The sequence below is a fragment of the Somniosus microcephalus genome, chromosome 16 (genome assembly GCF_052327205.1).
Source record: "Somniosus microcephalus isolate GS21.2 chromosome 16, FLI_Smic_1.0, whole genome shotgun sequence".
Taxonomy (NCBI): Eukaryota; Metazoa; Chordata; class Chondrichthyes; order Squaliformes; family Somniosidae; genus Somniosus; species Somniosus microcephalus.
In genome coordinates this window covers 74,382,155-74,395,878 of record NC_141002.1, presented here as the reverse complement: position 1 = coordinate 74,395,878, position 13,724 = coordinate 74,382,155, and the positions used below count along the sequence as shown (strand labels likewise).

The 13,724-nt window shown below is 41.2% G+C and overlaps 1 protein-coding gene across 1 annotated transcript in view; it reads right to left on the bottom strand.

Annotated features, from left to right (window-relative positions):
- The window catches only part of otogl (otogelin-like), a 237,127-nt gene that overhangs the window by 54,159 nt on the left and 169,244 nt on the right, over window positions 1–13,724 (bottom strand). Inside the window, exons 33-38 of the mRNA XM_086009727.1 lie at window positions 12,511–12,604; window positions 9,385–9,527; window positions 8,880–8,969; window positions 7,543–7,732; window positions 1,117–1,337; window positions 312–450 (exon numbers count right to left, since the gene is read on the bottom strand). Of these exons, the coding sequence (XP_085865853.1) occupies window positions 312–450; window positions 1,117–1,337; window positions 7,543–7,732; window positions 8,880–8,969; window positions 9,385–9,527; window positions 12,511–12,604 (877 nt within the window). The remainder of the gene's footprint in view (window positions 1–311; window positions 451–1,116; window positions 1,338–7,542; window positions 7,733–8,879; window positions 8,970–9,384; window positions 9,528–12,510; window positions 12,605–13,724) is intronic.

Sequence of the window (13,724 nt, the reverse complement as noted above, 5' to 3'; positions counted from 1 at the left end):
TGTTCTAATTAGTTTTAGGGAAATTTAATTACATCTGTTACTATATACATTCACTTGGTGTCTGCAATATAGCATAAAAGCCTCAGTATAATAAGGGCATTAGTGAAATAATATCAAATGGCAGGAACGAAGCTCTGGATTGACTTTTTCTCCATTTTCATTTTGTAGTACAAATCTAGGAAGACTTGTTCAGAATCAATTCTGCCAAAACAGAACTGGAGTGGTGGTCACTGTAGTTTCATTATGACTATTTTATAATAAAAATTGATAATACAATAACCATTAATAAGTTAGCAGGTATAAAAACTTACGACAAAATTCTGGAGTTCTCCACGGGATGCAGACATTGTATTTATTGCAAGCAGCTGCATATAAAGCCAAAGCATCGCACTGATGGGTCACATAGTGAAAATCCCTAATCCATAGCTCACAAAATATTTCTGGAGTGACCTTGAGGTGAACAAGAGAGTTATTAACAAGAGAGTTGTGAACAAGAACACAGAACAACATGAAACCTTTTGTCCATCACCCTTTGAACTGATTGAGAAATCAATCTACGCTCCTCTAAATATTCTTTTTAACAATTTAGTTTATATATCCAAAATTTTACTTAATCACAAAATCAATTTTCATGGAATTGTTTTACTATTGTACTGTGCTTTCTAAAACAAAATGATAGCTTGAAAATGAACCATACTAGAAAGAAAATTACTATCCAAACCTTTTCTGACCTAAAATTTATATTGAAAAATGTACAAGTATGCAAGAATGATTGACAGCTACTTGGCCCTCCCACTATTTGTATACATCTGTTTTTTTGGTATGTGTTGCATGTTACGCAGAGAGCCCTTTGCACTGGTCCTCCTGCAAGATGAATAAAAGTGAGTATTCTAATTTAATATAAAGCATATTGCACTGTCAACGTTTTATCACTTGGGTGTACTTCTTAAAATTCAGCACTGGCATATCACAATGGGACACTGAGGAATCATCCGGTAATGTTCCAACTATTCCACTACCAGAATCCTGTATGTCTATTATACAACAGACTGTTCAAACAATTCATAATTCTAAGTGTGATATACAATTTCTGAAATGAAGTAAATCTCTACTTACACGCTGATGACACAGGATCCAAGGATTCTGATTCAACATATCAAAACAAGCAGTACAGTCACCAATGGTGCAGTTCTGTTTTCGGCATCTAAAACAATCAGTCTCCAGTCCAGATGTTTCAACCATCCAACTTTCAAGGAAAAGACCTATATTTTCCACTTCTGTAACAAAGGTCCCATTTGGTAGCTTGAGATCGTCAGCAGGACTGCCGTTACAGCAGCCTAAAATAAACAGACATGGATTGGCCCAAAAAGTTAGTGATTGCATTACTAATATTGCAGTTACTTTATTCTGGTCAGTTATTTGAAAATGGCATTCAGACCTGTGTATATTGTCCAAAGCATATTTTGTTCAAACCAATTGTTCAAACCAATAATTATACAGCGCTAGGTATTAGATATAAACTAATCTCAACATTTATACAAGATTATATTATTATTTATAAAATCATAGATCTATTTATGCAATTTTGTGCACAGTAAGTCATTCACCAATCCAGTTACAATAACAATATTGTGATTGCATACAGATCAGAGGATCCCAGGTTAGGTTTTTGGTCTGCGCTGAGTTAACTCCTTCTTATCGTGTCCACGGACAGTCTATACATAGCCCAGCCAGAACTGGACACATTTTTGCGCCTTGTTGTCGAATTCGGCAAGATCTGCAACAGTGCAGGGTTCCTCTAACGATGGGCATTGCAGGAGATGTTGCATAGTCTGTGCCTCAGTTCCACATTCACAAGTTGTCGGGCTGGTTGACTATCCCCATTTGCTTAGTGACACCTTTGAGCAACCTACACCGGTCCTAAGTCTGTTAAGGCACTTCCAGGTTGCCCAGTTGCAATTAGCTGCTGGGGGAAGGCTTTCATCAAGTAAAATTTCCATCGCTGGGGGTTGTTCGAGACTGGCGAGCCGGTCTTTCCACAAGGTGATGCGGGCTTCAGATGAGGTTGATTGTAATGGAACAACACTGTTCATGAAGCTTTTTCTTGACTTTAGGCGGCTGGGTGTAGGTGTATGACAATGCAGAGGGTGTCTCTCATCTGATGTTTGACGGAGTCGCTCTTTCTTGCTGGCTACCATTCTTCTTATATCAGGGGGAGCGATACCCGCCAGGATATATAGGCTGTTGGTGTTTGTTGGTTTTAAGCAACCTGTGATAAATCGGCAGCTTGCATTCAGAACGGCATCCATCTTCTTGGCATGAGTAGACCTTTCCCATGCAGGGAAGGTGTATTCGGCAGTGGAATAGCAAAGAGCAAGTGCACTGGTTCGCAATGTTTTCGGGCTTGTTCCCCATCTTGTGTTAGTGAGCTTATTCAGGATGTTGTTTCGTACGCTCACTTTTGCCTTTGTCTTCTCGATGTGGTTCTTGAAGGTGAGGCATCGGTCAAGGGTGACTCCTAAGTAGATAGGGTGCTCGCAATGTGTCAGTGTTGCTCCACACCAGGTTACTTTCAACTGGCGTTTGGCTTCATGGTTTCTGAGGTGGAATGCACAAACTTGCGTCTTTGATGGGTTTGCGCGAAGGTGGTTTTCTTCATAGTAGGATTTTAGTCTCTCCAAGGCCTCAGAAAGCGTTTTCTCCACGGTGTTAAAATCAGTGCTTTGGGCAGTGACACATAAGTCATCGGCATATATAAAACGGCGTGTGACACCATCTATAGGTTGGTCATTCGTGTAGATGTTGTACAGCAGCAGTGCAAGCATGCTTCCCTGAGGAAGACCATTCTTCTGAATACGCCACCTGCTGCGCTTCCCACCTAGTTCAACACAGAACCGGCGATTCTGAAGCATGCTTTCTAACAGCTCTGTTAAGTGAATCTCTTTTGTCATCTCTAGAATCTTGCAGAGGAGACGTCTGTGGTTCACTGTATCGTATGCTGCTGACAGGTCTACAAAAACAGCACCTGTTACCATCCCTTGCTCAAAACCATCTTCGATTTGTTGTGTGAGGTTGAGCAGTTGGCTTGTTGTTGATTTGCCGGGGCGGAAACCTGCTTGCTCTGGAATGATCTTCTCATCTACAGTTGGTGCTATCCTATTGAGTATTAGGCGTTCAAACAGCTTATAGGTGTGGCAAAGCAGTGAAATTGGCCGAAAACTCTTAGGATCTGAGGGATCTTTTCCAGGCTTTAATAGTGCTATTACATGTGCCTTCTGCCAGATATTAGGTGGCTTGTGTGTTGCCAGACAGTGGTTGAACAATTGCAGCTAATGCAGCAGTTGTGGTTGCTACATTTGGCCTCAAATGGTTCAGAGAGGACAAAAATCCACAAATGGTCTCTCTCCTGGTCACAATTCAGTGAAACAGGCCTGTATTTATATAGCTTCTTTCACGACCACTGGACGTCCCAAAGCGCTTTACAGCCAATGAAGTACTTTTGAAGTGTAGTCACTGTTGCAATGTAGGATAACAGTGTCAGCTGTGGCTCAGTGGGCAGCACTCTCGCGTTTGAGTCAGAAGGTCGTGGGTTCAAGTCCCATTCCAGAGACTTGAGCACAAAAATCTAGGTTGACACTCCAGTAGCAATGCTGAGGGAGTGCTGCACTGTCAGAGGTGCCGTCTTTCAGATGAAACGTTAAACCGAGGCCATGTCTGCTCACTCAGGTGGACGTAAAAGATCCCATGGAACTATTTCGAAGAAGAGCAGGGGAATGTGTTCTCCCCGGTGTCCTGGCCAATATTTGTCCCTCAATCAACATAACAAAACAGTGAATCCTACTGGAAAGTGCACGTGTTGATTAAAGACAGCTGTGATGCACTCCCTATGATCAAATAGCCTCCCAATACTTACAACATTTACACATGAAGAATGAGCCCTTGCATAAAGTGTCAGTGCCTATGGAATCATACCCAGTAAAAAGCCAAAGACCTCATGAGAGGAAGGGAGGGGGATTTTGTCCCCTTAAATTTGTTATTAGTCACAATAATTGTTCTTCTGTAAATTCCTAGATGTACCCTGCTCCAGAACACAGGAACTGCTTTTGTTTTTCTTTTTTTAAAATTTGTTCACTTGAACAGTGTATGCTCTATAGTTAACAAAACAAAGTTTAATGGGAATGACATTTGGTATTTTCAACTTTGAAAAGAGATATACTCATCTATGCTAACATACATAGAGGCCATTCTCTTCTATACAAGAGCTATTTATGACCTCAATTACTCTGCAATTTTATTCAAATGCTCCAGTCCCAATTTACTTAATGCAACATTATTACTGCAACTTGATTTTTTTAATATACACAGGAAACCTTTAATCACTTCTATGTTTTCACAATAGTGCTAAGACTGCTAAGCAGTACTAATTTAAATTAAAAAGCTTTAAATCTATTTCTTAAAGTATATGTTTTCTATGGGTATGAATTTCAATGCAAGTTCTTTCTTTACAATTGTTACAATTCCTTTAAGTACTATATTTACATTGTTCTAATCGTAAACATGCAATAAAGTTTAAGAATAAATCTGCTAGCACAGGATCACCCTTACGTGTGCTAACAGAAGTGAGACCTCCTAAAGTGATAGTCTGGTAATGGATGAATATTCTATTAGTTCCAGTTTAATACGAGGAGTTGGCACAGTGTCGCAGAATTTATTATAACATCCTGATGAGCATCAATGTCATTATTATGTTACTATTATGTCACTATCAAAATACTGGGCATATGTCCTGGACACTTCTGTTTCCTTCAAATATTTCAGCACCAACACTAGAGTACATGCATGCTTGCATTCATGCATATGCACATATACACATACATGACACATGCAATCATATATTGTGTGTACATGCATTCTTAGTAGTAGCTATGATATCCCTTCAAGAGGAAAAAGGAAGGCACATCCATATAACCTGGCCAGCACAAAATGAGGCACATCAAGCAAATCAGTCTGAGGAGTCAGGACATAAAAGCATCAAAAGTACTATCCAGTTTTTCCTCTTATAAGTTATTTTTGTAACAAATGTTTACAGTTGTTTTTTAATTGAGTTTTTTTGACTCAGCTGCTTCTTTTAAAATATATATTTACTAGTTTCTAATAGTCAACTAGTTCTTTCCCACACTGTTAAGTTATAGGTACAAATCAATAAATTCCTATGGGGCCATTCTGTGAGAGTAATCCATCTATCAGTAGATATCTAGTGCATGTCTATTGCATCATGCATCCACAGGGCAAAATATGGTGACTGGATGAAATGAAGACTTATCTGTGAAATCATCAATTGAATATCCAATTGACTAAATTTGAATGAATGAAGATCAATTTGATTCAGTTGGTGAGTACCAGTGACGAATGAGCACGCAGCAAACAAAAAAATGAGCAGTCAAATTGCTCAAGTACTGACTGGCAAGTACCAGGAAATAGCAATTCCAAATTAACAAGTAGCAGGAACTGATGAATTAAATAGATTCAAAAATTGTGCGAAGCTGTTTTGAGTCCCTCAGCTGATTTACTGATAAAAGTAGCATTTATAACATAAGAAAACGTCAAAAATGAAGCAATTCTGTATAAAATACTTATTCTTAGTCATAAAATTATCTGTTCAATGTTATAAATACCTGGAAAATATTTTCTTGGAGAGTTCAACTTCTGAGGCTGATTGCCTGCACCTTCGTCCCAGTGCTCTCAGGCCTCACAGTATACCTTGCAAGTACTTCTATGCTCCTGCCCCACCTCCCCCCGTTCCTGGTGCAAGGGTGCTACAAAACCCAGATCATGGCCCTTCCACCCTTCACAATGGAGGTATTAATCGACTTTGAAATCAATCAGATGAATATTGGACGGGTTCAACATTGGGCAGGCAATCCATTGCGTTAGATTACCGCCCAGACAATGAAATTGGAAATTACCCCAAATGACTTGTTGGTCCAGCCTCCTCCAGCTGCAACCCTTTGCTTCCTTCTGGCCATAGCTCCATTCCAGTCCCTTCGAATCTGACCCTCAATTAACCGTGGTGCAGCACCTCTAAGATAGACTCCCCCCATTCCCCATATCTCCTAAGTGGTAAATGTTGCCATCTATCTTCCTGTTTACTCTAGATCTTATGAAAGGCAAAAAAAAATCATGATTATATCAGTAAAGGAGCATACGTGATAACCAGAGACATTGGAGACATACAAAAGAAAGAGAGAGAAGACAGAGGGAAGGAGAGACTTATAGGGTGCGAAATTCGGTAAGCGCCCCAACTTTTTGAAAAGTTAGCACCCGGCAAAATCCATTGAAAAATGTTGCAAAATTGGGCGTTCGCCTCAGGAGTGAAGCGGGGCAGTAAATGAGGCGCTAATGGTCTCAGCGGAGTGCTGCAGGGACGTTATTGCCAGAGCGCTACCCAATTTCAGCAATCAGCCTTGACTCGAGCTTATTCCAGCTCTTAAAGGGGAGGTAATTTCAAGCTGCAGCTGCTCATCATCAGCATTGCTGCTCTTGAGTGCGACCTCTCAGCTACTGAGACAGCTCTGTGCCATGGCTGCTGCAAAGGAGAGGGAGAGGGCTACTCGATTCAGTGATGTGGAATAGGATATGTTCAGCAGCTTGTCTGACAATGTCTCAGCACAGTTATGGCTGACAAAAAAGTTTCCCCAAGATGGCGCCTTTAAATAGCACGCATGGAACCGACTCCCGACTGCAACTCGACAGCTTATGCTGTCGTTGTTAGCGCCAGGCGGTAAGTGAGGGGGCGCGGCTGAATTTTGCATCCGGGGTGCTAAGGGGGCGCTGCGCTCGCCGATAACGTCATCATCGCTGGGCGGGGCAGTATATACAGGAGTGGGGCGCTAACTCTTAGCGCCTCCGCTGAGACGCGACCCAATTTAGCACAGGGCGCTAATATTGCCGCGCCCAGGCAAAAAACAATTTGCGCCCTGTTAGCGCCCCATAGAGGCGCTAATGGCAGACACAAAGCAGCCGAATTTCGCACCTGTAGAATGAGACAGAAACAAGAATCAGAGTGAGCCAGATACTACAATGAGGAAAGTGTGTGACAGCCATACAGAGAGAGAGACAGAGAAAAAGGAGATAAACAAAGACAGAGAACGCAACTCAAAAGAATTACAGTGGGAAAGAAGCACCATTACTGGGAGGGATTTATTTGTTCATACACAATAACACAAGAGATTAACTATAATACACATTGTTTTATAATGATGTACAGTTTCCCGTATCTCATTATGAGCTACATCAGGGGAGATTAGTGCATGTAGGCCACACCTAAAGTGTTATGCTTTCTTGCATATTCAACAAATGTACGTGATTAGCTCAAAGTCATATTCATAAACCAGCAACAAACCACGGATGAAGATGTAAAGAATGGTATTTTCCAGTAGAACTACTAACTGCAATGAAGTTTGAAGGAATGAATGGGTACAAAAGTCAAATCATACATAACAGGAAAAATTTGGGAATAACTTGTGGCCATAGTACACTTACCACATAAGCCTTTAGTTCCTATGGTTCTGTTGGAAGGCAAACCAAATTCTAACACAATGATGCCTGTGCTGCGATACCACTGAATAGTAACACCAGCTGGGGTTGTGATCAGGTACATTGCTCCAGTGTCCTGTATATGGAAGCCTAATTTTGTGAATGGGAGTCGAGCAGGTCTAGAGTTCACCGTTGTCTGCAAGCAAAATAAATGCAACTGAAATCTTCTCGTACAATGTTCAGCACAAGTTGAACAATTACACATTTTTATTAACCATTTATGAAGAATTGATTTACAGTAAATTTATTTAGGAAACAATGACCTTTGTGTGCCCTTTCCTGCTAATCTGTGTTTAGATGATTAAACAGAAGTCAGAATATTTAGTTAGTAATCTTTCAGATTATTTCCAAGTAAAAGTGGCAAATGATGAGCATTTTGTGCTGTGGCTCACTAGGAACCAGCTCGAGACTGTCCAAATTTATTTCACATAGTATCATAAAACTCGCAAAGATTGGAGGCTTTCATTGCTTTGTTATGGGCTGTTTTCAAACTCAGGTCCCAGGGGTGTAACACAATGTTCAAACTGCTGTGCCATTCTTCTCCCAGCTCAACTGCAGTCCCGCAGACTGTACCCTGGTCTCCCCCCTTCCAGATCGCCTTCCATCCCAATCGCTCCCTCGTCTCCCCACTTCCAGATCGCCTTCCATCGCAATCGCTCCCTCGTCTCCCCACTTCCAGATTGCCTTCCATCCCAATCGCTCCCTTGCCAATCACCTTCTTTCGCAGTCGACCCTCCCCAGCCGCCTTCCCCCTGAATATCTAAGCCTGTTCGCCAACGAGCTGTCTGAGGTCACCCAATGTCGGATGTACCTCGCGCCTACCCTTCAGGTGCAGGACTCATTTCCTGCACCCAGTTCGTGCCGGCAGGCCAATGCAAATCAATTTCTAGGCCGACGATTTGAGACATAAGACAAATACAAGCTTTTCTTTACTGTTGCTGTGTTTTGTCATGAGTATCATATATCATGATTACATAACTCTATGACTAACATCAATAACATTATTTAGAAGGTACAGTTGATATTGTGAAATCAATATTATCTAAAAGATACAGTAGATGTTGTTTGGTAACTGAAGTAATAGCATGGGATTAAAGTCATGAAACTACCAAACATTGCAAGAAATGGCAAAGGTAAGAAAGAAGGTTTATTATTTATATGATTGTCTAGATAATATATTTGTTCTTGTACTATAAATTATTAGTAATAGCAATAGTAGTTTTATAAAAGAAATGCAAAAATTATTAACGATCATATTTAAGTTTTATTAACCTCATACTCACCAGTCTATCCAGTCGATTGATGAGAACTTTGTGGTTACGTGAGGTTATGTTCAACTTTCTAAAGCACAATCCAGAATTACCTCCAGGCACCTTAATGGTAAAAGCAATGATTGTAGGTAAATAAAATCATGAAAACAAACATCTTACATTAAATGACACTTCGAAATGAGTAGTGTTAAAATGTAACTAAAGTAATAGTTTTGTACTTACAGGGCGTCTGATAGAATTTGCACTCTGCAATTAATAAAACAGTATTTTTCAGATACTTTTCAGCTAACATCCTCTTACATCCAGTGAATATTTTACATAGTAGTTTAAAACACCATTCCTTAATAGTTAATTTAATAACTATTAAGAAGTATAAAATTAATACCCCTAATGGCTAATAACATGCTATTTTGGAAACTTTGACTAAAGTTATTGATGTAATTTGTTCCAAATTTCACTTTTCATTCAGTACAGGTATTCATTTGGTTCTAGCTTTTGGAAAAAAGTTTAAAGTTACCTCACGGGTAGGACATTGTTCAATATGAGCAACAATAGTTTCTTGTGGTAACAGAGTCAGTACATAGGCTGCAGCATCATATACTCCCACATCATTGCCATCAAATGTGATGATGTGCAGGTCAGAAAACATTGAGCAGCGACCTGACGAGGCAAATACATTAATTAATTGGTTTGAAACTACTTTCTTGGTAAAGAATTGGAAAAATATAGTATATATATATGAGGTAGTATTTTATTTAAGGCTAAAGGGACAAGTGATATGGGGAGAAAGCAGGGACAGGGTACTGAATTTGGATGATCAGCCATGATCGGGTTCGAATCCGGCCTCGGGTGACTGTCTGTGTGGAGTTTGCACATTCTCCCCGTGTTTGCGTGGGTTTTCTCCGGGTGCTCCGGTTTCCTCCCACAGTCCAAAGATGTGCGGGTTAGGTTGATTGGCTATGATAAATTGACCCTTAGTGTTAGGGGGATTAAATACGTGGGGTTACGGGGATAGGGTGGGATATGTGTTGGTGTAGGGGTTACGGGGATCGGGTGGGATATGTGTCGGTGCAGGCTCGATGGGCCGAAATGGCCTCTACCTGCACTGTGGGGTTTCTGTGATTTCTGTGATTTCTGTGATCTCATTAAATGGCAGAACAGGCTCGAGGGGCCGAATGACCTACTCCTGCTCCTATCTTCTATGTTTCATTGGTTTTTACATACTTAATAAGGGATTTTCCTCTTCCTAGTACCTGTGCTACACTTATCGTTTCCAGGCTCAGCAAAGAGGAAAAAGGGGCGAAGATCTGTTATGTCAGGTCTCGACCCACACTGCGCTACCTGAGGGTTTCCTGAGGCTGCCCAAAATTGCATTACTCTCCTATACCTGGAGTAGGCTCTGAATCTGAAGTGAGGTGGGAAGGGATGTCCCTCTCACTTCACTTTGCTCCTCATACGATCATTGAGCATCCCAGTGGAGTGATGGCTGAAGAAACTAGGCATTAGGGCTTGGGCCAGGTCCTCTGGATCAGGCTGGATCATCTGTGGGAATTCCACGGGCAGCTCGAAGATTGAAGAGACAAAGATCGAAGCTTGCAGGTACTTCACCTCCCCCCTCCCAAGGATAAGTTTAAAGCCTCAGGGCTCTCAGAGAGCAGCCAGAAGACCCCGATACCACTGGCCAATAGAGGGCAGTTACAGGCCTCATAGCTGCGCTCCCGTTTCCTGCTCTTCTTTTCAGCAGAAGTTCAGCTAGGTGACAGACCTGCAACTGGATTGTGCCCGAGCCTGGCAAGTGAGGCCCAGGGACAGGAAATTCAGGGTGTCTATCCGCTGACAGTTGCAGCACACCTGTCGGGTGCTCAGCAGGCAGCCCCAGAGGAAAATCTACCCTTAAATGTATTTACAAACACCATTGTTTTTAAACCAACTGAAAGCAAATATTTCTGTAAAATTCTCTTAATACTGAATAATTTAGAATCCGTGATTTTAAAAGTTTCCCATTTTACAGACTACCTGCTGTTAAACAAGAAAATAATGATTACTTTCAAATCTGAATATAATAATAAAAATTAACCAGAAAGGCATCTCAATACACAACACTTTGTAGAGAAACAAAAATTACACAAAATTATTTTGGACATTTTCTTCCATTGGACGATATATTAATTCTAGAACAGCATGGGACTATGTCGGGGGGGGTAAAGGCAAAACAGAACAACCAACAACCTCTTGGGTATATAATATCAAATGCCTCACAGAGTGTAGGCAGTTTACACTGTGACTGTAAACATCAGACAAAAAAAGACCAACTGCTTGAATGTGATTAAGTAGGCTGATGATAATTTTCTAGTGCAATTCTATTCCTGTAATCCTAGGCACCAATACTAAAGCAGTTTGAAGCCACCAGCTAAAACACAGAAATAACAATAGAAAATGCTGGAAGCACTCAGCAGGCCAGGCAGCATCCGTGGAGAGAGAAAGAGAGTTAACGTTTCAGGTCTGGGACCCTTCATCATGAAATCACGTGCCTTGTATACTCATTAAAAGAAAACAACAGAAATCTGTAGAGCAATAGAGTAGTTGAAATAATGCAGAGGCTGATGGGGTATTGTACTTACGGAGAAGAATTTCCAAAATTAGTATCATTAGAATTTTGTAAAATCTGCCATTTTTAGATTCAGCAATGGATAAACGCACTGAAATTGTTGTGAAGTTGGAAAATATACTGTACTTTCATGTATCTGTGGTAGGAAACTATAGAACAGGTCAACACTGAAAGTAATAGTTACCCAGTCACCTTCCTGCAAAGACATTCTCTTTTCCAGTAAAATTTCACAATTCTGTGCAGGACCTCATTTTTTATAACATCAAGACTACTATTAGATAGCAGGAATGGTACAAATTTACAGCATAAAGAAAAGACTTGACTTATGCTGCAGTACCTGCAACAAGTGAATAACATTCCTTGGTGTTGACCCAGTTACAAAGGGTACATTGGAGGTTCTGTTGCAGTGTCTGCTCTTGAAGACTGGAAGTGGTTCCAATTTAATCCCAAATCCAATCAAAATAATTCTAAAGACTATCAACGAAGACAGGCCTGGAAATATACACTCTGCTTTGCATGTGGTTTTACTGCCAGTCATAAACTGGATCGCATCGGAAATTAGAAGGACTCTTAACAATTGATGTTATAAATGGAACATAAATGGTTTTATTGATGAATTTTATTTATATATTTCTATTGTTTTTTCAAAAATGTGTATTCTCTGAACAAAAGACTGGATTTAAAAAAAATAAAGAATACTGCTACAGGTTTAAGACAGGGAGAAACAGAAATGGAACAAAGAGATGGGGTAAGAGTTGAGAAAAAAGGAGAGAAAAGATCAGAATCAGAATCAGAATCAGCGTTAGTGCAATCTAACAAAAAAGTGAAGATTTCAAGCAGAGCCGACAAGTGAAAAAAAATCAACAGAAAAAAATGTCAGGAACACACGTACCTATTTGTTTTATATCAAAATTGTGTGTTTCCACTTTGGCAACTTATTACTGTACGTGCAATGTATTTTTCTTTAATCGGAAGAATAATAGTACTAACTGTTCACATAATATGGTGCAGCACAAATCTGAAACCAGTACTCACATGGGCATTCCCACTGTGGACAGCACCTGTCACTGTTTATTTGGACAGGCATTCCCAGAAAACCGCAACTTGGCTGTGTCACATTAAAAGGGCACTGGAAGAAATAATGTAGAATAAAAAGTATAAGATGTATATAATGCATTCGTTCACCGATATGGAGATTAAGAAATGATTGAGAAGATTTTTTTCTGAGTTGTTACTAAACTATTGTAAAAGTTTGATGTCTTGTTCCGAATACAAATCAGCAGCATTTGACAAATAGTCATGGCATTTTGCTCCCAAAGGTTGCTGCTATAAGGGGGGGAATTTTAACCCCAAAAAATGGGTGGGTACGGGTTGGGTGGGAGGTTGAAGTATTAAAAATGTGAATCCCGACCACAACCCACCACCAACCCGTCTACTTCCGGGTTTAATTGAGGCGGGATGAGGCGGGCAGCCAATGAGACTGGACGCCTCTGATTTAACCTGCTGTGCAGGTTTATCGGTGGCCGGCCGGGGATCCCGGACCTTGGGAATCCCAGCAGATGCAGCGAGGTGAGGACAGCCTTGGGGAGCAATCCCTGTGGGCTGGGAGGAGCAGGAGTATTTCCTCCCGGCCCCCCAAGCTCCCCCACCATCACACCCCCCTCCCCCCCTCAGGGTTGGGGATCGGACCCCCGGGTCGGACTACCCCAGGTTCAGACCCCTCCCCCGCCCCACCCCGCACCTACCTGTGGTTGCGGCCTCCTGTCCAGCATTCCCCGCCCGACTGGAAGCCAGGCTGTCAATCAGGCTGACTTTTGGGCAGGGAACCTGTCGGTGGAATCACAAGCACAACGTGGAGTTAAAACTCCAGAGTGTGCGGGGTCGTGCTCTAATAGGCCCCTGCTCCGGGTGAGTCAAAAACCTAAAATTCCGGCCAAGGAACCAACAGAAGCCAAACCATTAAAAGAAAGGTATAAAATAACAATCTATGTTTCAGTGATTCAGGAATTGCTAAGACCTTATGGAAATCATTGTAAAATTAGAAAGAGAACTTTGCACCCATATTTAATGAAATCTTTCACTTATTGTATTTGTTTAATCAAACCAAAAACACACCGATAAAGGCCTAATCATGTCAAAGCATGTGAACACTACGGCCTAGAAATTCAGTTGTTAGCGCCAGCCGCTAGCGCCTTAGGAGGAGAAGTGGGGCGCTAAGCGGCTAGCGCCCGAGCGCGGTGCGAGCTGCG